General features: G+C 40.0%; 1 protein-coding gene across 10 annotated transcripts in view; it reads left to right on the forward strand.

Annotated features, from left to right (window-relative positions):
* The window catches only part of rgs19 (regulator of G protein signaling 19), a 69,177-nt gene extending 46,195 nt beyond the window's left edge, over positions 1–22,982 (forward strand). For 4 of the 10 annotated variants that reach the window (XM_061686374.1, XM_061686411.1, XM_061686419.1 and 1 more), the window contains 4 exons: positions 4,209–4,378; positions 6,307–6,402; positions 8,869–9,106; positions 19,324–22,982. In XM_061686374.1, coding sequence (XP_061542358.1) covers positions 4,209–4,378; positions 6,307–6,402; positions 8,869–9,106; positions 19,324–19,512 — 693 coding nt within the window. In that variant the 3' untranslated portion in view covers positions 19,513–22,982. Of the gene's footprint in view, positions 1–4,208; positions 4,379–6,289; positions 6,403–8,868; positions 9,107–13,953; positions 13,990–15,777; positions 15,976–19,323 lie in introns of those variants that run through there. The other 6 variants (XM_061686382.1, XM_061686391.1, XM_061686400.1 and 3 more) reach the window with 6 other exon arrangements.
* Positions 22,983–26,244: the final 3,262 nt, after the last annotated feature.

Consider the following 26,244-nt stretch of genomic DNA (forward strand, 5'->3'; position numbering starts at 1 on the left):
CTAAGACGTGCTTTTACTCTATTACCATGATCTAAATGCCGCTCGCTACTTTTACTTATCAATTATTGCTGATTTATCAACTATTTCGTGCGTGAGACTACGACAATTCTTTTCCGGATTGAGAGTGCTTAAAGAGGAGGATGCTATTCACGTGACACAGCTTGAAGCAGGCATCAGATGCAGGTGGAGATGGGCCTGCCTCAAGTTGGGGGCCAAAACAAAAAAGCAAAGAAATGAGGCAAATTTAATTACAATCTTAAATTTGTACATCAACATGTACTTGAGCGGTGTAAATAAATGTTTTTCTGCGCGAAGAACATCTGTTTATTTTGCCGTATTGTTCTCTTCAGAGTCTTTCAGACGCGTGCCGCCCTTTTTCACCCACTTTTAATTAAATCTAAAAATAATAATACTGTCATTTGTCATTTTGATGAGTGACAATGCATTTGGTGAACCTGTAGTCTCAGTAATCATTTAATTCTCGCTGAACTCATCCTTTTGATGTTTCTACACCTGAATTGGAAATCAACTGTGGTGAATTCATTTGATTGGACATGATTTAGAACAGCAGCCACCCGTCTATATACTGTAAATGTCTCTTTATACTCCCGCGCTCACGCAGCCAACAACGCCAGCATTGCATCACTTGACCGACGAATTGGCCCCTCTGCGTAGCTTGACGCACACACGGCAAAAATTGTTGCTGCGCGTAGAACACCGCGGAGATCATCTCTCGTGATTGGTCCGTTTTACTCACATGCTGTGATAAACGTACTCAGCATGCCCCTTGGTTCTACATACCATCTATGCCGCCGACTGCTTGATCAATTTTGCTGCATAATTAAACGTATCATCTGGTCCTCTAGGTCCATTTGTTCGAGCAGACACTGTTCTACGGTCACCACTGTTGTTGCTTTGTTCCTTGTTACTGAAAGGAGAGTAAAAACAGCTACTGGAAATGGCCCAAAAAATGCAGAGGAAACTCCACCCTGTGGTGTCCTAGCCAATACCAGCTGTAGCGACACCCCCGACTTGGAGGTGAACTACAGTACATTTTCAAAACTGCGCACGTGGGTTGCGCTCGAGTATAAAGGCAAACTACGCGTGGGACAGCCGCAGTGACTTCAGTGCGGCCACCGCCCGCGCGAATATAAAGAAGCTTTTAGGTTCCAAGCTGACCATGAAGGTCAGAGCTCTTCATGCAGTTCCTTTTATCCCTCATGATTCTCATTTTCTCTGACACTGTGAGCTGAAAGGTCTTATATAGACAGGTGTGTGGCTTTCCTAATCAAGTCCAATCAGTATAATCAAACACAACTGGACTCCAATGAAGGTGTAGAAGCATCTCAAGGATGTTCAGAAGAAATAGACAGCACCCTAGTTAAATATATGAGTGTCACAGCAAAGGGTCTGAATACTTATGGCTGTGTGATATTTCAGTTTTTCTTTTTTAATAAATCTGCAAAATATTTTAACAATTATGTTTTTTTCTGTCAATAAGGGGTGTTGTGTGTACAACCCCAATTCCAAAAAAAAAAAAAAGGCTGAGAAAGTTGAGGAATTCTCATCAAACACCTGTATGGAACATCCCACAGGTGAACGGGCTAATTGGGAACAGGTGGGTGCCATGATTGGGTATAAAAGGAGCTTCCATGAATTGCTCAGTCATTCACAAGCAAAGATGGGGCGAGCTTCACCTCTTTGTGAACAAGTGCGTGAGAAAATAGTCGATCGGTTTAAGAACAATGTTCCTCAACGTAAAATTTGCAAGGAATTTAGGGATTTCATCATCTACAGTCCATAATATCCTGAAAAGGTGCAGAGAATCTGGAGAAATCACTGTTTGTAAGCGGCAAGACCGAAAACCAATATTGAATGCCCGTGACCTTCGATCCCTCAGGCGACACTGCATCAAAAACTGACATCAATGTGTAAAGGATATCATCACATGGGCACACGAACACTTCAGAAAACCAATGTCAGTAAATACAGTTCGGCGCTACATCCGTAAGTGCAACTTGAAACGCTACTATGCAAAGCAAAAGCCATTTATCAACAACAACCAGAAACGCCGCCAGCTTCTCTGGGCCCGAGCTCATCTAAGATGGACTGATGCAAAGTGGAAAAGTGTTCTGTGGTCCGACGAGTCCACATTTCAAATTGTTGTGGACGTCGTGTCCTCAAAATGGAAAAAAACTTTCACATTTATGAATGTATACCGCCATCTCGTGGTTATGAAAAAGCTATACACTTTAATTCCAATATGCCACCGCCCCCTAGAGGTTATGAGAAAGGTGTAGCCTACACTTTCATTCCAATATGACAAGGGTACGTACGTATGACTGCATAACTGTACAGTTGTGCTCATAAGTTTACATACATAATTTCTTTATGCTTGTGTTTTGTTGAATGATAATGATTTTCTGAAATGCTTGACCGTTTAATTTGAATCCCATTAAAATTAAATGAAAAGTGTTTCGCCTAGACCTTCATGTTTTCTTTAAAGAACTGTACCCATCTTACAAATTCTACCTGGGTAATCAAACATATGACCACAATTGTGTGTTTTCTCATTTATTAAATAAAAGTAGGGCTGTGAATCTCAAAATAAGAGCAAGTAAATAAAAAAGAAAGTATTATGTGTTCAAATAAAGTACTTGACTTCAGACTAATTATTTTGGGGGGGGGGGAACTAACAAAATACAGATAATACTTCATGTTTTGATGATTTGGATAGAAGCAAAATCATGCATGGTAAAAATGCATTATACATAGGTATAAGGGTTTTCCCGAATTTTTCAGTCAACTTTGGGGATGCGTATTATACATGGTTGGGCATTATACACGAGAAATTATGGTAGTCCTCAAGGACCACAAGAGTAGCTAGCGGGCCTCTTCTAAAAACAGCTCACCAATGATGGGACATTGTGATTTCCTAGGAGTGTTAATACTAGAAGTGATTACTTGAAAATGTGTCCTACCTTGTTAAATACATTTTCAATTAATAATAATTATTGTGAGAAATCGTTAAGGTGATCAGTCTTCAAATAGATGAATATCATCAATTGTTGAAAATATATAATCAAAGGTAATTTGATCAAATTTGTTATTTCAAAAGTGTGTATCAAACTGGTGTAGCCCTTCACATTATTCAGTACCCAAGAATGGGTTGGTGACCCCTGCACTAAACACATGCCCTACTGTGTCGCCAGTTGTTCAGCAAGTTCGGTTTCATGTTGTTTTATGTCTAGATGTGATAACGTAATGTCAACAATGAGAAATTATTGTGAGGCTGTGATATGAAGACTATCACATGGCTGTAACTCAGTGTGTCAATCAGTTTTAAAAGTAATATTGACAGTGATGGAGTTGAGCTGACAAGTTTTTTGTGAACAAGTGTATGCTTGAACGTGTGATTACAAAGTATTCTAATGTAATCCCACTTAATCAGATTAATTTGCACAACAAAATCCTGTTACACGCACACACGTTTGGTCACATGTGGACACAGAAAAGGAGTTTAGTTCTTTCTTCTGCTGTTTAAAGCTAAGCTTATTTAGCTTTAGATTTGGGAAATGGATCTTAAGTACACTTTCTCGTCATTATCGTCTGTAACTGACTGCAAGCCGCAACCCCCCCCCCCCCCCCTCCCACACACACACACAAAAGAGTCAAACAAGCAGAAAATCCTTGTGTTTCTGTGTGCGTGTTCGCGTGTGATCATAGCGCAATCACATGGTGCATCACACTCTTTTTCTTACTTCCTCTTCTCAACGTCTCCCTCTTTCTCATAATTTCTTCTCATCTTCTACTATTAATATTTCTGATATTTTACCCTACACCACATTCATGTTATTAGAGTAGAGGCCGCTATTTTAGGAAGTACAGTATCTTCAAAATGTGTGTGTGTGTGTGTGTCCGCCCCATTTAATCAGTAAAACAAAAACAAAAAAACATTTGGAGAGACATGGTCCCGTCCCCTACAAGTTTTTGGGGAAAAGCCTTGTTATTTTAAACAATGTTATGCTGCCAGATTATCAAAAAGAAAAAAAAATAAGAAAATTAATTAATTGAATTAATACCTTGTTGGAGAATAACCTGTAGTTTTGTAGTTGTTAATTCCTGTAAATTCCCTTTTAATGCCTAATTTATCAATACTATACAATACTACAAAGTCAAAATGTATGACAACCCCTCTATATCTATAGTACACAGGTCCGATTCCGGCCGAGCGAGAGGGTGAGCTGGCCATGGGGGTGGGTCGCAGTGAAGCCTCTCCGCTGAGCGGGCCAGTGGGGCAAGGCCTCAACACAACCCAGAATTCCCAGCGACCAAGCGCCTGCTGCTTCTGCTGGTGCTGCTGTTGTAGCTGTTCATGGTAGGACACAAAAAATGTACACACAATTTTGGGATGAAACAATCACACGAGTGATGGGCTGACGAAATCTATATTGAACAGTAATTTTTTTAATTGTTTAGCTCAATGACTCCCAAAGAGTGGCAAGGCCGGGTCCCTAGTGGTACAACAGAATCACTTCCTAAGTACAGTTCAGTTGTATTTAACTTGAGTTAATACATTTGCATTTAATATTTAAGTAGGGCTTGGCGATTATTGAAAAAATAATAATCACAATTATTTTGATTGACATTGAAATCAAGATTAATAAACACGATTATTCACTGATTTCAAAACTTAGTATTAAACCACTCAAAAGAACACCCCCCCCAAAAAAAATTATAACGTAAAATAATGATGTATTAGAATAATACCTATTACAAGGTTTTTACAAGGTACTTTTGTTGTCAATTCTTCAGCATGCGTAACACATACAGAGGGTTGAAATTACGATACTCAAGGGCCTGTGGTGCTACAAAAGACAGTACAAATAGTAACATCAATATAAAAATGAAATCAACTATAGTATATACAGTATAAAAAGTATTAATTGAATGTGCAAATATCAAAGGTCAGGTGACGTCTGCAACATAGTCAAGGTCAGAGAACCAGCGCGAATAAGACATTTACAAATTAGATGACAAAACCCCAATGCTGCAAAAGTGGTTAGTGCGACCCTGAGTCTGGTGTGTGTGAGTGTGATTGTGTGTGAGTGTGTGTGTGTGTGTGTGTGCGTGTGTTTGTGTGTGCATGTGTGTGTGTGTGTGTGTGTGCATCTACATGTTTGCGGGGCTTCAGAGTTCAGGTGGGCAGAATAATTTTTTTATTTTTTAATTATAATGTTTGATTAAATTTCAATTAATTGCCAAGCCCTATCTTTAAGGACTGTAAACTGTAAGGACTTTTAAATCTTTATTATGGTACAATTTTGAATTCACTTTGATGTGCAATACATTTAAATTGAGTCACTACTGAGGTACAGTTTATTTTCTTTTGTTTAAGCGCAATGTTAATGTTCAAACTAGGGGTGGGGTATACAGTATATCGAATATACTCCATATATTCGTGGGATATTGCTCGTGAGATGTATAAAATGACTATATCAATCGAGTACAAATCCTCACCTAATGTTTTCTGCTTTCACTCTCTGCTGGTGTGCCTTTCAAAGTTAGCAGCACACTCCACAGCCCATCCAGAAAACTCCTGTGCGCGTGCGTGTTTTTGTATCAGGTTAAAACTATCCATCCATCCATCTATTTTCTGAGCTGCTTCTCCTCACAAGGGTCGCGGGAGTGCTGGAGCCTATCCCACCTATCATCGGGCAGGAGGCGGGGTACGCCCTGAACCGGTCGCCAGCCAATCGCAGGGCACATAGAAACAACCAACCATCCGCACTCACATTCACACCTATGGGCAATTTAGAGTCTTCAATCAACCTACCCTGCATGTTTTGGGGATGTGGAAGGAAACCGGAGTGCCCGGAGAAAACCTGCGATTGGCTGGCAACCAGTTCAGGGTGTACCCAGCCTCCTGCCCGATGACAGCTGGGATAGGCTCCAGCACGCCCGCGACCCGAGTGAGGATAAGCGGCTCAGAAAATGGATGGATGGATGGATGGTTAAGATGATTCAAAAGTGTGGATAAGACAGTGGACACTTGTGTAGTCCATTGCTTTTTTTTTTTTTTTTTTTTTATTTATTTTTTTTTATTATTTTTTTACTGGAGATGTTTCTCTCACACACCCTGCTGTTGACACACCTTTAGTGGGTGTTGTCAGTGCATAGTGTAGTAACACCGTGTGTGTGGTTGTGTGTGTTAAAAGTTCTGTCACCAGTGGATTTATGTGTGTGTGTTTGTGTGTGTGTGTGTGTGTGTGTGTTTCCTGTCTGAAAGCCATCTTATCATGTCAGTCTTACCATCAGGAATGAAGATGAGAGGAGGAGGCACAGGAGGAAGAGGATATCACAGGACAACAAGATGGAAACAATACCAAACTGTGAAGCTTGGTGAGTCCACACTGAACATACTAATGTGGCGCATCAATGTTAATGCTAACTTTGAAGATGGGTTATGCATGGGCTAAGCAAGATTCCATTACATTTTGGTGTTGAGCTGGATATAGGAGGAAATAAAGGAATTTAATTTCACCATTTGAGTCATTAATAATGGAAGCATCTCTTATATTTGGATATTTTGCCTGTTCATCAAACTAGAAACCAGAAAGTGGTCTACTAACAAACAAACACAGAGACAATCAAAGACAAATACGGTGTTCCACAAGTTAACAATAAACAGTTTGACCTTGGTGGAGGTTTGCGTTCCAATAAGTGACTGTCAATTTCTTTGTTTTCATGTCATTCATGTACATTCCCCCTCATTCTTGACAATAGTGGGGTGACGAAAAAAGGTTGACAGCTATTCAATATGAGGCATATTCCCTTGTGTGCGCAAGTCAGGAAAGGTGCGCAGCTATTTCATATATCTAAAGCTATTTCAAGTAAAAAGCGGCACGGTGGACGACTGGTTAGAGCGTCTGCCTCACAGTTCTGAGGACCGGGGTTCAATCCACGGCCCCGCCTGTGTGGAGATTGCATGTTCTCCCCGTGCTTGCATGGGTTTTCTCCGGGCACTCCGGTTTCCTCCCACATCCCAAAAACATGCATTGTAGGTTAATTGAAGACTCTAAATTGCCCGTAGGTGAGAAAGTGAGTGTGAATGCTTGTTTGTTTATATGTGTGCCCTGCGATTGGCTGGCAACCAGTTCAGGGTGTACCCCGCCTCCTGCCCGATGATAGCTGGGATTGGCTCCAGCACTCCCGCGACTCTTGTGAGGATAAGCGGCTCAGGAAATGGATGGTTGGATGGATGGATGGATATGCATATGCATCAGATATGCATGAGACCTACTTCAGCAACCCGAGGATACGCGATGCTAGCATGTAGCTAAAGCCGGCCTCACAGGACTAGAACTGAGGCAGATGATGGCTGAATGCTTTTCTCGTTGAATGAAAACAATATTGAGAGAACACAATAATTTTCTGAAGGTTGGTGTAGCACTTTCAAAATCTACTATCAAGAGGCGCTTCCATGATTGCGAATGCAGACTCTTACCAATGATGTGCAAACCACTGCTAGCATTCAAGACAAACGCAAAGGCAGAAAACCAAAAACAACCAGTAAGTGAATATGGCTGCAGAGAAGGCCTGGTAAAGTATCTCCACAGAAGAAACTCACACATTGGGTGATGTCGATTGGCTCCCGACTTCAAACAACATTTATCCATCTTTTAAAAATAACGGTCATGGTTACAATTAATGTAATTTCTCGTGTATAATATGCATTTTTCCCCTAAAACAATTTATCTAAAGTCGATATCTTTATACATCGGTATAAGGAAAATCGAGAAAAAAAAATAAAAATTCAACTTTGTATTAAAGGTATACAGGTACCTAGGGGTTGTGAAAAAGGTGTGTACTTTTCATTCCAATATGATACGTAATGTCTAATGTTACAAATTGATATACAATAGTTTGTTGGGTTTTTTCACCCCACAGCCTTAATATATATATACAGTATATACCAACCAACAGACCAACAGTATTTATTAATGCAGAAATAAAACTAATGGGGAACAAAATTGCTTATCACAAAATAATTCACTTGTTTGACTAGAAAGGAAGTCTGCAATATGTCATATGCTAACCTGTCTCTCTTTGAATTTGTTTTATAACTTGGTATGCCAGATAGCTTTCTGACAAGCCTTGCAGATAAGCCTTGCTTAACCGTGCCTGTCGGCTACGTATGTAGGCAAAATAATTTCAGATGAGAGTGCGTGCATCTGGAAGGTCTGTGGGAGTTTGTTGACACATCTCTTTACTATATTTCTCTGTCCTGCACACAGGCCAAAAAATACCCACTGTATAGTTATATAGAGTGCTGTCGCTTTATTCTTCTTTTTTTTTCTTTAAACAGTACTTAAAAAAAACCTTTGATGGTATCGTTTTCACCAGTGAGCTACCACAGTACTTTTTTTTTGTGCCAGTACACCATACAACACTAGTCCATAGTAACTTTGTAGAGGGGTTGTGTATGGGCCAAGAAAGAAGCCATTACATTTTGGTCTTAATCTGGATAAAGTCACAGATACCGGAATTTAATTTAACCATTTGAATCACTATTAATGGAATTATTATTATATTACTGTCTGCCTGTTCATCATCCTCCACATAGCAGGAAGTAGGAAGTAACCAACGGACGGATAAATACAAATACAATGCTTCACAAATTAACAATTTACAGTTTAGCCTTGGTGGAGGTCTGTCCACTGAGTGACATTCCAGTTCTTGGTCAATTTGTTCATCAGTGTGCAGTCCCCTTCACACTTGACAGTAGTGGGGTGACCAAAAACAGGTTGTTAGTGATTGAAAAAGTAGGTAACCAAGTGTTTTTCCTGGCTTTTTTTTCCTTCTCAGTAGCACCAAACCCTCAGTGGAGGAAATGCAGCTCTGGTCTCAATCTTTCGACAAGCTGATGAGGAACCCGGCGGGTCGCAATGTTTTTCGGGAGTTTTTGCGCACAGAGTACAGTGAGGAGAACATGCTGTTCTGGCTGGCCTGTGAAGACCTCAAACAGGAAATTAACAAGAACATCATTGAGGAGAAGGTGCGCTCCATCTACGAGGACTACATTTCCATACTGTCACCAAAAGAGGTAGGAAAGTTGGCGAAACATAATTGTTACTCTAACTTCCTCCAAAAACACTAAACTGTCTTTATGATCATATTTGTTGAAGAATTGTATTGTTTACAACAATATGATTACAATAATACATTCACAATAATATGGACGTTAGGTTAATTGAAGATTATTTTGTTTACAAAAACCTGTATGTCACGTTCATCCAAGAGTAAAATACGTGTTGGAAGTTTTTTCAGTAATGTGAATGTGTTCGTTGAAGAATGTAATTCCATCCATCCATTTTCCAAGCCCCTTATCCTCACAAGGGTCGCGGGCCTCTATCCCAGCTATCATCGGGCAGGAGGTGGGGTACACCCTGAACTGGTTGCCAGCCAATCGCAGGGCACACATAAACAAACAACCATTCGCACTCACATTCACACCTAGGGGCAATTTAGAGACTTCAATTAACCTACCATGCATGTTTTGGGGATGTGGGAGGAAACCGGAGTGCCCGGAGAAAACCCACGCAGACAAGGGGAGAACATGCAAACTCCACACAGGCGGGGCTGGGGATTGAACCCTGGTCCTCAGAACTGTGAGGTAGACGCTCGGACCAGTCGCCCACCGCTTTTGAAATAGCTTTTGATATATGAAATAGCTGCGCACCTTTCCTGACTTACGCGCACGAGGGATGTATGCCTCGTGCCGTTTCCAAAAACATGTACCGTGCATCCAGAAAGTATTGACAGTCCTTTACTTTTGTAATATTTTGTTATTTTTACAACTTTATTCCAAAATTGTAGCCATTATTTATGATTTTTTATTAATTATTTATTTTAATTATTTTTATCCTCAGGTGGCACGGTGGCCGACTGGTTAGAGCGTCAGCGTTTTTTTTTTTTTTAATCAGTTTATTTGAAAGGGGACAATGCAATTTCATAAAACACATGAAATACACATGGTTAAAAAAGCCAGAATTAGCCAGAAGGCTAGTTTTCATCTGTCGTCCCCTGGGCATGATGTAAAAAAGCAGTAAAATACATCTACAAGACAATATAATACAGGATACATAATCAAAGACTTACTATACTATTAAGAGAGAATAAAACCAAAAATCATTTGATCATAACAAAAAAAAAAACATCATAACATACTTGTCTTTTAGTGTTGGCAGCTATAGGTGTTAACAAGCCACATTTTCAGTTTTTTTGTGAAGGCCTTGTATGTTGTAAGCAGTTTAACCTCCTCAGGTACTGAGTTCTACTCACCAGCGCTCCTCACTGACCAGGCTGACTTACTGAAAGTGCTCCTGCGCAGAGGAATGAGACAGTCACCTCTGACAGAGCCTCGAGTGACACGCTCAGAGCTGTTTCTTTGGCTGATGAACTCAGCCAGAGGAGCTGGAGCCAAATCATGCAGTACTTTATAAATCAAATTTAAATCTGCAAATATGTGAAGACTGTCCCAGTTTAAAAGACTCTATTTTTTTTTAAATTGCACAGTGATGATAGTGCCTTGTTTTTTTTTATCCATCACTTTAATTACTTGTTTGTACAAAACTTCCAATGTTTTTTTTGCATTCTGACCAGCCTGGGACCAACTGGTTATGCAATAGTTAAAGTGACTAAGAATCATTGAATATAAGTAAATTTTTGCAGCTTCAGTTGGCATTTCATTTCGAATTGCACGAAAATTTGCGAGGTTTAATTTGATATTTTTACACAATTTGGCAATATGGGCTTTAAAGGAAAGCTGTGAATCTATTATTAACCCAAGATATTTGTATTGGCTGACAATTTGCATTTTCTCTCCATTAACAAGTATGTCGGGGTCAGGTGATACTCTATTTGTTTTAGTGAAATACATGCCTACAGTTTTAGAAACGTTTAGCTGTAGGCAGCACTCCTGCAACCAAGTTGTGACACAGGACATTGTATTAGTGAGTTTAGCAGCAACAGTATCTTTGGAGTGACCATGAACAAAGAAAACCGTGTCGTCTGCATACATTAGGCACTCTGCTTCAGAACAAACACTCGGCAAATCGTTGATACAAAGACTAAATAAAAGGGGGCCTAATATTGATTCCTGCGGGACTCCAGAGGTTAGCCTAAGAGACTGATCTGCAGTTGTTAACTGATACAGATTGTGTTCGGTCATGCAGATATGATTCAATCCAGCTCACAGCTTTGCGAGAGAAGTTACATTTTGAGAGCTTGGTAAGAAGAACAGTGATTTACTGTTCTCCCCGTGCCTGCGTGGGTTTTCTCCGGGCACTCCGGTTTCCTCCCACATCCCAAAAACATGCATTAATTGGAGACTCTAAATTGCCCGTAGGTGTGAATGTGAGTGCGAATGGTTGTTTGTTAATTAATATATGCCATGCGATTGGCTGGCAACCAGTTCAGGGTGTACCCTGCCTCTCGCCCGAAGATAGCTGGGATAGGCTCCAGCACCCCTGCGAAGCTAGTGAGGATAATCGGTACAGAAATGGATGGATGGATGTACATAAGCACTAACAGCATTTACACAGTACAGGCACTTTGTTGATGCAATTTTGGCAGCAACTACAGCCTCAAGTGTTTTTGAATATGATTGCATAAGATTGGCACACCGACACTATATTGCCAAAAGTATTCGCTCACCTGCTTTGACTTACTGTATATGGGTGTTTATTTGATTTCGGGCACTTTTGATTTTCGTTTTTCTCAAAAATAAAATGTCACAAAAACTATATATACCTACTTTACCTTAATTGTAATCTTTCTATGACTCAGAATCTGTTCATGTCCATATATATTGATTTAAGATTTGTTTTGAAATTTGGTCTTTTTGGCAGATACCCTCGAGAAATGTCATTACTGCCACAATGGCATATTGATTAAAAATTGATTAATCTTGTGATGGTAATGACATGTGATGGTAATGACATTTCAAAGTTTTTAGCTAACTATGCTATGCTGGTATAGTTATCTTTTTTCTTTTAGCTAGCTAGTCCTGTACAACATTTTATATGATTATCAAGTTTTTACAGGAACATTTTTAAACATATTAACACTACAAGTCGTTTGGTAATGGCATGCAATAAAAATATGATGTGACTTAAGGGTACAAATGAGGAAAAAACGTACTCCTCCAATTATCAAAATGTCTGACTTCTCTCTGCCCAAGCATGTGCTTGAGTGACAAGACAAAATGACACAGGGAATTAAAGAATCAGATTTTGAATAAACTGTATTGATCTAAAAACAGTCAATTTGGCGGTAATGACAGCAACTTTAAGGGACAGACATATTTTAGTAAAAATTAAAAAACTGAATTTGAAATGTTTTGTATATATGATGAGAAGTCATTAATTTTACTATATTTTAAGGAATTTATGGTAAAGGTTGCACCATTTTCTTTTAGCTAGCTAACGATAGAGCTTCATATATCCAAACCCTGTGCTAGGGACAGGGTGAAAACAGTAAAATACCACCATAAAACTGCTAAAAAAAAATGTCAAAATATACTAATATTAACATGACATTTTAGACAAAAGTTATAATTAGGCACGCCCACTGCTGGTTATTGAAAAAAATATATTTAAATATATGTTTTCTTTAAATTGTACATCAAGGACACAAAAAGGCCCGTAATCAACTAAACACCCACATACTGTATGAACTTAAGTGACATCCCATTCCTAATCCACAGGGTCCAACATGACGTTGGCCAACCCTTTGCAGCTACAACAGCTTCAACTCTTCTGAAAACGCTTTCCACAAGGTTCAGGAGTGTGTGTAGGGAGTCTTTGTCCATTCTTGCAGAGATGCATTTGTGAGGTCACAAAGTGACGTTGGAAAAAAAGGCCTGGCTCTCTCTCAGTCTCCGCTCTAATTGATCCCAAAGGTCTTCTATCAGGTTGAGGTCAGGACTCTGTGCACGCCAGTCAAGTTCATCCACACCAGACTCTGTCATTCATGTTTCTATGGACGTTGCTTTCTGCATTGGTGCACAGGCATGTTGGAAGAGGAAGGGACCAGCTCCAAACTGTTCCCACAAAGTTCAGAGCATGGAATTATCACAAATCTCTTAGTATGCTGAAACATTCAGAGTTCCTTTCACTGGAGCTAAGAGGTTAATATTTTGGACATTTCCAACTTTGTGGGAACAGTTTGGAGATGGCCCCTTCCTGTTCCAACATCAGTGCACAAATCAAGGTTCATAAAGTCAAGGATGGGAGAGTTTGATGTGGATGAACTTGAATGGCCTGCACAATCCTGTCCTCAACCCTATAGAAGACTTGGATGAATTAGAGCAGAGACTGAGAGCCAGGCCTTCTCCCCAAACATTAGTGTGTAACCTCACAAATGCGCTTGTGGAAAAATTGTCATAAGTTCCCATAAACACATTCCGAAACGCCTTCCCAGAAGAGTTAACGATAGTTATAACTGCAGAGGGTGGAGTAATGTCCTATAAAACCCTATGGATTAAGAATGGGATGTCACTCAAATTCATATTTGAGTCCTGGCAGGTGAGCGAATACTTTTGGCTATAAAGTGTATTTTGGGCAGATATGCGCATTCCTCTTTGCAGCACCTCTGGATGGGGAACATCAGTGCACAGCCTTTTAAGGAAATCCCAAAAGATGTTTAATCGAATTCAAGTCACTGTCCCGCGATGGTCTCCACATTAGTGACAAGAAACAATACTGCTGTTAACTGTCTCTGTAGTGTGTGTGTGTGTGTGTGTGTGTGTGTGTGTGTGTGTGTGTGTGTGTGAGTGTGAGAGAGAGAGAGAGCATGCATGGGTGCGTGTGTGCGCGCCCGCGCATGTGTAAATAGGCATGGAAAGCAGTAAATAATGTAGTTGTTGTCATGGCCCTCTGGCTTTTTTAGGGATGTGCAGATCCGATCAAGTGATCGAAAATCAGGGTTGATCACGTGATTTTCATCTGATCAAGATCAGGTGAGAAAAGTCGGTTGTATTCGTTTTCGGAGATTTTAAATGTCACAAAGTGACAAAATCATCCAAAGGTATAAAGATCTTGCCAAATGGAACAGTAATAGCTTTGTTTTATATTAAACAAGGTAACTTTTCAGGGTATTTTTAGTACCGATATAATACAAGTGACTGAAAGAGACACGGAGACTCTGTGTGTTGTGTGTGTTGTCACACACACACACACGTACACACACAAACACAGCATCTGCTCTCCCTGAGGGTGCTTCAAATTGTTTAAAGGTCATAGGACAAAGATTTTAACATTTTTCTTGATAACTCTAGAACCCCATTACAAACCACATCTGCCATTTCAAAGTGATTATATGGCGGATAAACAGCAGTTAAATCGATAAATATGATGCGGAATGCGACTTCTGCTTTTTGCATCCCGCGCCTTCCGGTCTTTGTCTCTTTCCGGCGCTGTGACGTCACACAAGCCAAACATCCTGTCGTATGATTTAACGATGTCACGAAGATTTATTGTGTGGCATTTGATTGTAGAAATGGTTCAGGCAGCGGCAAGAGGTTTTTTTTTGGCTTTCCAAGTGAAGAAGGAATACGTGACCAGTGGATAGTGAAAGTCACTAAGACAGGGGAAGAAACTCAGCTATGGGTGCCTTACAAGCATTCCATCCACTTATCCTCACAAGGGTCGCGGGAGTGCTGGAGTCCATCCGAGCTATCATTGGGCAGGAGGCGGGGTACACCCTGAACTGGTTGCCAGCCAATCGCAGGGCACACATAAACAAACAACCATTCGCACTCACATTCACACCAACGGGCAATTTAGAGTCATCAATTAACCTACCATGGTGGGAGGAAAGCGGAGTGCCCGGAGAAAGCCCATGCAGGCACGGGGAGAACGTGCAAACTCCACACAGGCGGGGCCGGGGATTGAACCCCGGTCCTCAGAACTGTGAGGCTGACGCTCTAACCAGTCGTCCACCGTGCCGCCTGTAATAAAAACAGGTGGAATTTATTTTTTTATTTTATTTTTTATTTTGGTGGGGGGGTATTCACCTTCAATATAACGAAATGAGATAAACAAAATGAGAATGAAACTTATACACAATTAAATAGACGAAGAGGAGCATTCTGAACTACGTACAGTACTTTAAAATCAGCTCACCTCAAGTCTCTCTCTCTCTCTCTCTCTCGCTCTCCTCTCTCTCTCCCTCCCGTTAATAACTTGACAACTAACTTTAACATGGTAAAACAGATTTCAATTTAAAGAAATTCCCAATTAATATTATTACAAATGATAATACCAACTCCTCCCTCCTCTGGCTGATTGGTATACCTGACTGCTTGCTCACTGTTGGGGTAGTGGCAAATTTGTTGACGTGACCCCAGAGAACTCTGGAAACATGTACAAATGACCAAAACTGTCCAGAACACAGGGAAGAAGAAAAAAAGAGGCAAAATGTGAAAAAGAGAGGTCAAGTAGCTGCTACTTTTGGTTTGTCCCATATGATGTCACAACAGCAAGTTACTTGGATGATTTGTGTGGCAGTAACGATACAGTAACGCAAATCATTTTTTTTTCCTATTTTATAATTTTAAATTGTGTGGCATGTTATAAATTAAAGGCAATGTTAAAAATTATTGGTATTCGACATTGTTGTAAACTTACGTAAATTGGAGGGAGGCGCCATATAAAATCTCACCGTGGGCGCCACATTGACTGCCTGTAACTGTGTGTGTGTGTGTGTGTGCAGCCATCGCACTACAGGAAGTCCTCGAGTTATGACGCACTCGACCTACGACGTCTCGACTTTACAACGCCCGTGCCTCGTCCGCCATTTTGTCCCCAGCACCATAGTGTTTCTGCTTAGCTAGTGCATAGTGCTTGTCTGTATTTGTGCGGCGGGAGTATCTTTGCCTTTTTCGCCCTCCTCTTTTCACACTCTCAGCAGTAATGGTAAGTACAGCATCTTATTTTTTAATTTCAATGTATTTTAGTTTCTTTATACGAAATGTTAACCTTTCCTGCTACGGTCACCTGACCATGGTCGGGAGACGCAGGGGTTAACTACCTTCTCTCGTTGCACAGCTGAGCTGGGTGGCGGCAACAATAAAGGCACGAAGCATCGATTTGTTGCTTTAATGGCTTTATTAACTCCTCTGCACATTCAATGTCAACGGGTCCTCCGCTAATCGCTACTCTTCCCCGGTCGTCGTCACTACACTTGCTACTGTACACACTCGCACCGGCGCGCACTCCTTCCTCCTTCGCAGTCCTGTCTCACTCACACATCGACGCCCACACACACTGAGCTTGCTGTCACAATCACGTGGGACAATACCCGTAACAGAAGTATTTCACCGTAAATTTCGACTTTAGCGGTGAAATCCGACTTACGCGGAAAATCGTGTTACGTCGCCAGCGTAGGAACGGAACTCGTTCGGAAATTGAGGACTTCCTGTATTGTGAATCACACTTGGGTTCAAAGCAGGACACGCCCCACTGCAATATGATTGGCTGCTGCAGCCAATCATATCCAGCCTGGCTGCAGCAGCCAATCATGTTGTAGCGGGAGCATGTCCTCTTTAGGACTAAGGTGGAACTCATAATAATGTGTTGTATAGGGGAGGGGGGGAGCAGAGAGAGACAGGAGAGAGAATTTACTGGGTTGCTTGATTTGAAATTTCCAAATACCATTATTTTTGCCTTTGTTAAATTTATTGCTAACTTATTGTCATCAAAACAAGTTTTTACTTTGCTGAATTATAATGTAATTATCTCTTATTTGCTGCTTTTTTTTCACCAGAAAATGAGATATTTGTGTCATCTGCAAACAATACAAAATTCATTAATTGGGACACATGACATAAATCATTAATATATAGGTTGAACAATTTTGGTCCCAACACCGACCTCTGGGGGCTACCACACACAATGTCCAAGCATTTGGAGCTAAACTCGCCCAGCTTCACAAATTAATGCCTTTTTTTGAAATACCTTTGGAGCCAATTCAAGGTTACACCCCTGATCCCATAGTGTTCCAATGAACTGATCAGTCTGTCATGATTTATGGTATCAAGTACACTTTCTGCCCCTACACACACAAGGACACGGGAATATCTTTTTAGTGTTCTTTTTTTTTTTTTTTTAACTCATGTTTTAACTGTTTGGCCTTGGTTTATTGCTGGTCGCTTTATGAGGTGACATTGTAGTTATAGATGGTCATTAGAGCATTAATAAAACTACCCTACAGACATCTACAGTTGCACAGTACTGTACATATCTGTGAAAATATGTACTTGACCACAGTTGAAATTCATTTGACAAAATAATAACGTCAAAAGTTCTAAAACAGTTACGATAATTCATTTATTATACTGAATTTGATCTCAAACTCGGTGATTAATTGCTGCTGGATGTGTATGGAGTGAAATTTACATACTCGGATTGTCATGTTAATTTGATTTATATGAGGCATTTATTTTTTTCCCCAGTGTGGAATAATTATAAAAGACAGGTACATGAAAACCTTCTGCCCACAATAATTGAATTTACATTGATTTGGAATCAAATCAATACAGGTTCAATATTATACTTACAGTACAGGCTCAAATATACAGTATACAGTAAACGCATTCACGTACATCTCTAACTTCTAGCTCGTGATTGACTGCAGCTGGTAAATTCTGTTTGCTAGAAAAAAAGGGTTTGAAAGCACTTATTCGATCGGCCAAATGTCAGAATAATGGAAAAGTTCAATGGAGTCAGGGAAGATCTGCAGCGAGACGACAGAACACAATTAGATGTTCCAATAGGACAATAATCCTGAACACAACGTCAAAACTGGTTTTGGAACGGATAAAGCAACTTCTGGAATGGCTTTCTTATACACGACGTCCACAATTTCCAAAAACAATTTGAAATGTTGGACCACAGAACACTTTTCTACTTTGCATCAGTCCATCTTAGATGAGCTCGGGCCCAGAGAAGCCGGGGGCGTTTCTTGGTGTTGTTGATAAATGGCTTTTGCTTTGCATCGTAGAGTTTCAAGTTGCACTTACGGATGTAGCGCCGAACTGTATTTACTGACATTGGTTTTCGGAAGTGTTCCTGAGCCCATGTTGTGATATCCTTTACACATTGAGGTCGGTTTTTGATGCAGTGCCGCCTGAGGGATCGAAGGTCACGGCCATTCAATGTTGCTTTTCGGCCTTGCCGCTTACATGCAGTGATTTTTCCAAATTCTCTGAACCTTTCGATGATATTATGGACCGTAGATGATGAAATCCCTAAATTCCTTGCAATTGTAGTTGAGGAACATTGTCCTTAAGCTGTTCGACTATTTTCTCACACACTTGTTCACAAAGAGGTGAACCTCGCCCCATCTTTGCTTGTGAATGACTGAGTAATTCAGGGAAGCTCCTTTTCTACCCAATAATGGCACCCACCTGTTCCCAATTAGCCTGTTCACCTGAAGGATGTTCCAAACAGGTGTTTGATGAGCATTCCTCAATTTTCTCAGTCTTTTTTGCCACCTGTCCCAGCTTTTTTGGAACGCGTTGCAGCCATAGAATTCTCAGTTAATGATTATTTGCTAAAAACTATAAAGTTTATCAGTTTGAACATTAAATATCTTTTCTTTGTAGTGTATTCAATTAAATATAGGTTGAACATGATTTGAAAATCATTGTATTCTGTTTGTATTTATGTTTAACACAACGTCCCAACTTCATTGGAATTGGGTTGTACATTTAACCATATATTAGTAGGTGAATGCTGTAATTAAACCTACATGTAGAATTTGGACCCTGTGCGGATTTGAGAAAATACAAGAAAATTCTAATTGGTACACCTAAGTCTTGTTTTTGAAACTGGCTGTATAATCATTCCTTTGTGGAAAAAGAACAGTTCAAATAAATAATTCAAGCCCAAAATTACATTTATGCCCATCATGAGTGTATGTAACCGCCTGACAACACCTGTTTATTGTACTGCGTGCATTAAACCACACAGGCAACCAGACAGGCAGAGATGCAGACGAGGAGAGAAGTCAGAGTGTTTGATGCTTTGCTCGTGGGTACCTCAAGAGTAGTTTGGATGCATACTCGCATCACCCCAACAACTAGTTGCAATTTCTTTCCATCGACAGGTGGATTTGAATCGTGACCCTTACGGATGAGCTACTTGCCGCCTCAATTTGACATTTGAAAAAACGTATTGACCCTGTGCGAGTATCGACTTGAGGTGTCCAAGATGTGGAAGTGTTCTTCCTCACCGAGCTTGTTGATTTTCTTTCCAGGTGAGTCTGGACGCTCGCGTACGGGAGGTGATCAACAGGAAGCTGCAGGACCCGACACCTCAGACTTTCGAGGACGCCCAGTTGCAGATCTACACACTGATGCACAGGGACTCCTACCCACGATTCCTCTCCTCCACCATCTACAAATCACTCTTTCACGGGAACTCACGGAGCTCCTCTGAGTCCTAGTCCAGCACTGTCCTACACGCTTCCCTTCTGACCATTTCTTATCCCTACAGGTGATACTGCCCTTACCCCAAATCTATGCCATGACTGCCAAGACTTTACAATGGCCAAGACACCTCAAGTCCGCCTCTGTCCCATCCACCCTCTTGTGCATTTCCCCTTTTTCACATTCACATCTTCCTTTTTAGTCTGTTTTTTCATTCTCTTACGTTAAGGACAAATCCAAACCAGAGGTACTCTCACAAAACCATGAACAATTGATTGATAAGGCCAGAGAGCATTCAGTCTAACCACGTTACACAGCCTCTGCCCACTGTACTTGTGGCAGTGCTTAAATGATTGTTTGATGATTCTTTTTTATGTTTTAGAACTGGAACTGACCCCTGCTTGTCGGTGATGACACCTTGTCATCTGACATACTTTTGATAGTCTTTATAAACGGTACGGAACATTTTTAGTCAATCCGCGTGAATTAGTGCTTCATATTTCCATGTTTGAGGACAGCATGTCGAAATGAAGAAGTTGCTAACTTCGTTGAGCTGAAACTGAAGGATTCTGCCTTATACTGCATTGACTCACGGTCGCCAACCAGTGGAATAAAGTTGTATTACAAGAGAAGACCCACCAGCGCTACGGTAGCTTAGTGAGGCTATAATTAATGTCAATACAATGTGTACTGTAATGGAGCTAAAAGTACCCCCAGACACAAAGTATTAATGTAGTATAATACTATCATTATAGTATTTAAATTTAGAATAGTATTATTCAATGCGGGCAGCATTGTGGTTGAGTGGTTAGCACGCCAGCCTCACAGTTCTGATGTTTGGCATTCAAATCTCAGCCCTGGCCTTCCTGTGTTGAGTTTGCGTGAGTTTTCTCCGAGTACTACAGTTTCTTCCTCCATTCCCAAAACATACGTTAGGTTCACTGAAGACTCTAAATTTGGGGGTTTTAAATGGAGCCTTCTATTCCAATTAGAATTGGTTTAGAAGCCCAAACTGAGTGAAAATGCTCCATATAAACACCTCAATTGAAATAAACAGACCGAATCCGAATGGACTTTCATTCAGTTTCACAGGGGCGGAACATTCCTTTTGCCAAACCGATCGGAATTCAAATTTTATAAACCATGAATTGGAAAGGAGCCGGGCTGCGCTCTGTCTGTGCATGCTCTCTGTTGACGTAAATGTGCGGTGACGTCATCGTTTACACACGGAAACAAGGCGCCTCCCAACCAGAGCTCTTATGCGACGGATATCTTTTGAACTACATGCAACTTGTTTTGCTCAAGCTGTTGTAGAATCCCAACTGCTGTGATAAATAGACGACGGACCTCCATCTTGATAAAATGACGTTCACGACGAAGTGCGCGTGTCACACGGCTGTTCCGATTAAATGTAATGCACATCATGTATATATCTGATCGGAATAGATCACGTCACATGTAAACAGTTGACCAGAGATCTTCAACTGGAATGAATTCAATCGGAATGCCAAAAGATCTGCACGTAATTCTGGTTATTGTCCAGAGGTGTTAATGACAGTGTGAATGGTTGTTTGTCTCCGCATGTGCCGTGTGATTGGCGGGCGACCAGTCCATTTGAATTTGTTTCCTGGTGTCTCACACTTTCCACACTCTGGGATTATTATTTATTTATTTTTTTTAAACAAAAAAAAAAAAGAGGACAATCCTTTGTGGACTCAACTGGGCCAACATTGATGCAACACACACGCTGCAATAAAAACTGGAGTTCACACACATGCACACGCATATACGCACACACACAGTATTTATAGCACCATACATCAGAGGATATAAACATTTTTTTAGTAAGACTAATATAAAACTGAAAACTGTCTAAACCGCTAATGTTGAAAATATTTTTTTTTTTTGCTCAAAAACCTTAAGTGCGTTGATGCAGATACACATGCATAGTATTTATATCACCATACTTTAGGAGACTTGACGATAGTATATTTATTTATTTATAAATACATCGGAACCTCTTTGGTCGAACACAATCCGTTCTGGGATGCCGGTCAACCTCCTATTAGTTCAAAGTTCAGAACAATATTTCCATCATAAAACCTCTATTAACTGTACAGACAAGGGTTTAGGTAACGTTTTAACATTTTCAACCATCGTACAAGTATAAGAATATGTTAACTACAATTAATATTCAAACTCCACAAAGGTAACAGATGACTGATAATGGCGTAATAAATAAAGTTGTAGCAGTAGCTACACACAAGTGTACCAAAAAAAAGTTCTAAACAGTAAAATGTAAAAATAATACCTCTGCCTTAACTTTGGTAACAAATGACTCGGGCATGTATGATGACACTGGAATCTGACTGGCATAAATATGAGGCCAACTTGACATAACGGTTTATACAATTTTCTAAATTCTTCTTTTCCCCTCATGTTCTTCTTCTTTCAACACTCCTTATTTAGGCTGCTACTCCTTTTCGAATAAGTGTCCCCAGAAAAGCCAAATGAACAACACGCAGTTAATCCTATGATGCTCACTGTAATGAGTTTAAGTTGACCTCTTGCGAATAATTCGTGACTCCCGTTGGGATTTTGAGGATGTTCAACTGGAGAGGTTCCACTGTGACAATTTGTGTCTGAAGCCCACCAATGGGCTTCAGTTACAACATGTTGGGAAGTGTCTTCATGTTAAACGGGAAAACTAAACTATTTCTCAGCAGCCTGAACTAAAATTGTTTTGTTTTGTTTAGTTGCGTATTTGTAAGTATAGTGATGCAAAAACACACGCACACACCAGGGTGGCCTACCTGGTTGCTGCTGCTGCTGACTTTTCACCTTTGACCTCACCACTGTTTGCCGCCGGCTCCTGATTGGCTGCCTGCGGGCTCCGAGCTCAACCGGGGTTGGTCGATTCAGGTGCATAACTTAAACATACGCTGACCAGCCACAGCTTTGTTAACACTTGCAAAATATGATCTCTCATACAAGAGCTGTATCAAATATTGTGCCTATACAAAGATAGGAATGTTCAGTTTTGATTGACACTGTCAGTGATGTATTGATTTAACAATTGAAAATCTTCATTATTGTGTTTGTCATTTTCAATGGTGGGGAACTGCATTAGATCATAATGACAGCTGTGTATATTTCGCTTACTTCATCGAGACATTGCTCTCTGTGAGCATTTTTACCTTGGTGAACCAGAATTTTGAATATGGCGCATGTATATTATACAGTACTGTGCCATTGGTCATGATGCTCCGGCTGGTCGGTGACGCGTCATGGGAAATGTAGTCAGTGTGTGGAGGCAAAAAATTAAAAAGCCTCATGTTTAACTTAACTGGCCACTAAATGCATTTATCTTGGTATTGTTCATGTTATTTATTTTGTTGAAACACTGTGATTTTATTTGTGCATATATAAACAGGAAGCCTTGAACATCCAGCTTAAAGCTGCGTTTGTTTCGTGGGGTGTTACGTTCTGTTTTGTGATTCTGTCATTTGTCCATTTCTCTTTCGTGGGTTATGAAACAAACACTATCAATGCCAAAAGCTAAGTTAGCACAATACACAGAATATACCAGGAACCACCCAACCTTATAAAAACATGCATGTTAGGTTCACTGAAGACTAAATTGTCCAAAGGTGTGAATGTGAATGGTTGTTTGCCTACAAGTGCCACGCGATTGGCTCAAAAGTGAGGAGTGCTACCTTGTCCGCAGTTTGTGGGCCACGCTGTAACACTCCACCAAGTAGCGTCTTCAAGGGACTGTTTTGGGAAGGGGCCCAGGGGGTTTAGATAGTAGTGTATTATAACTTGCTACAAACAACTGCGCAAAGTTAGATGAAGTCGTGGACTTGCGCTTGATATTGTGTGCTGGAAAGCGTGGTAAAGTGTGAATGAGACTGCTATTTGCATTCAGCATTGAGAGTTCAATTCCATCGGGAACAAAAGACAAGCAGCAAATACAAATTCCTCAGTGTGCATTTTTAATGGGTTCTTGCTCGTCACATGTGGGACCGATACACAAAGTTTCCAGGAAATCGGGGTGTCACATTTGTGTGATCCAGCTAACCCAGTGATTCTCAACTGTTGGGTCGGGCAGGTAGCCAAAACAATTATAGGGGTCCTCAGGTTTACGAAGGTAACAACATGGTTCATGGTTAAGAACAATGCACAATGTATCATACAGAGTTCCCATATACAGTAAATTAAGTGACTATCCTAAAAAGAAGAGCTCAATGCCCAGATATATGCCAAATTTGGTGGCCATTTTCTTTGCAGTAGTGATATTTCATTTTTCTCTATTCATCTTTTGTACATGTAGTTGTCATGTTTAGAATGGTTTCTTATTCGTGTTATAAAAGGCACTTTTAACATGTAAGCATGTGTGGTTAAAAATATGATACACATAAGTTTTGAAAGGCTATTTTTCATTGTTCTTAACCTCCATAAAAGTGGGTCACGATTTAGCAACAAAATGAAAATGCGATTCCCGGGGGGACAACAGTTGAGAACCACTGAGCTAACCAAAAACCTACAGCCATAGAAACGCCAATAACATAACTAACAAAGCCAGTAAGGTGATGTAAAGCGTCACAATTCTAGCTCAAATGATATCTGTTGGGCCATTACATCGTATGTGCAAATATACACACTGTTAATGGATGTATTCTTTTGACATGCCAAATGTGAAAACTATTATTGCAGTTTGAAGCAAAGGTGAACATGACTTGAGGAAACGCTCACTGTTGACACAACACTAGCACACTACCGTACTAAACACAGTCAATTCATAGTTCTCCCACATTTTTTCCCCCACAGTTCACTGTAACCTGAGCTTTGTTTGAGATTATCCCCATGTATCTCACACACACACACACACACTTATTCAAACACACGCACGTAAAACACACACACAAGCACACGGGGGTTCAGTCCCTACAAAACCCTGTTCTGGATCCTAAAACAAATAAGAACACTTATCAAGCATATTTATATGAATAACTTATATTTTACTCACTTGTTGAAGCAACTTCTGGATGATTCATTTAGTTTTAAAGTACAAAAATGTAATTTTCTTCAAAATAAATTACAAAAAAGACAACCATTTTGCATCCTCACTAAAATGTCTTTGTCCAAACCAATTGGAATATTTGCCATAATGTGATTAGAATAATCATAATTTTCTTCGGGTGAATTATTGGGGACCACAATTATTGTTGAGTTAGGTCTGACAGCTGTTTTTACCAAATTGTTAGGTGCGGGATCCAAAATTGATCTTAGTTTTTCTCAATCACGTCAAGTTTTTGAACAAAGTAAGAACAAAGTGGAACAAAGGAAATATATACCCATGTAAATAAAACACTAAGATTGAATAATTACAAGCTTTGAAAACAAAACAAAAAACAGCATCAAACGAAATAGAACTTACAACGGTCTGCCCATGGTTACAAGTTTAAGAGAAAAGCCAGCACAAATCCTCTTAATATTACTACTATGCTAGCTTTCTGTTTACAGATATTGATAGAAGTGACCTATTGGGAGCTGCACAGTTTGTTTTAAAATCTTTTTTTTTTTTTTTTTTTTTGTAAAAAGCTGTGCTGGAATAGCAGTTCATCAGGTGCCAGAAATTGGTCAACTCCATCCAACACAGATGTGAAGCGGTTCTCGGAAACAGTAGTTATACTGTACATTTAAACATCATCGTAGTACAGTCATAGAGGAAATGTTTGATATTATAAAGAAACACAAAGATTTTTCTTTTTTTTTTTTTTTTTTTTTTTTCTAGTATGTGCAGTGTTCCCGATGTGAAAATAAGAGCTATTATGTTATGATTTTGATCTTTACTCACTTTTATAACACTTTATGACTCTGAACACAGCTGAACTTCAACACTTGAATGCCACTTTGCTGACTTCTACCTTGTAGTATTTTTTTTTTTTTTCCCCCCAACTCCATTTCTCCAAACAGGCTGGCCCGGTTCTGTGACCTCAGAGTGTTTTGTCCCGAAATGCCTCCTTGACATCACACAGGACCCAAGTACCAACCTCTTCCTCATGCATGCTCATGTATGGAAAGAAGCTCAGTCGTGTTTCCACAATAAACACACAAGACACAAGTGTCACCCAGTCTCATCCACAAGTCTTCGACTTGAGCTTGCTGACCTGTGCAAGGGTCAATCTCAACTCCAAATGATGCCGGCAGAGGGTGCAAAAGAACTCATACTTGAGTGTCAAATACAGATACTTGTGATAAAAGACTGGTAATATTAGAATTTAATTCCTTTATGTAACAGTAAAAAAGTACTCAAATGTATAAAAGTACTTTTTTTTTTTTTTTTTTTTTTTTACTGTCAATTATTTACAATACCCGTTTTGTGCAGGGCGGAAACTAAAGTCAGCAGACAAATAAATACTCATGTACAGATAACTGAAAAATCTACTTAAGTACAGTGGGAGGACAAAATGTGACCCTTTGAATTTTTGGAATTTCTGGATAAATTGGTCATAAAATGTGTTCTGATCTCCATCTCAAGAATAAATAGTCTGCTTATACCACACACACACAAAACATTCCTATTTATGTAGAAAATAACGTAAACATTTAGAGGTGAGGGAGGAAAAGGACCTTTAATGAGTTACCTAATACCTAACCCTTTAATTTAATAGCTTGAGCCTCCTTTGGCACCAATAACCTCAACCAAACATTTTCTGTAGTTGCAGATCAGACATGCACAATCA

The sequence above is a fragment of the Phycodurus eques genome, chromosome 1 (assembly GCF_024500275.1).
Source record: "Phycodurus eques isolate BA_2022a chromosome 1, UOR_Pequ_1.1, whole genome shotgun sequence".
NCBI lineage: Eukaryota > Metazoa > Chordata > Actinopteri > Syngnathiformes > Syngnathidae > Phycodurus > Phycodurus eques.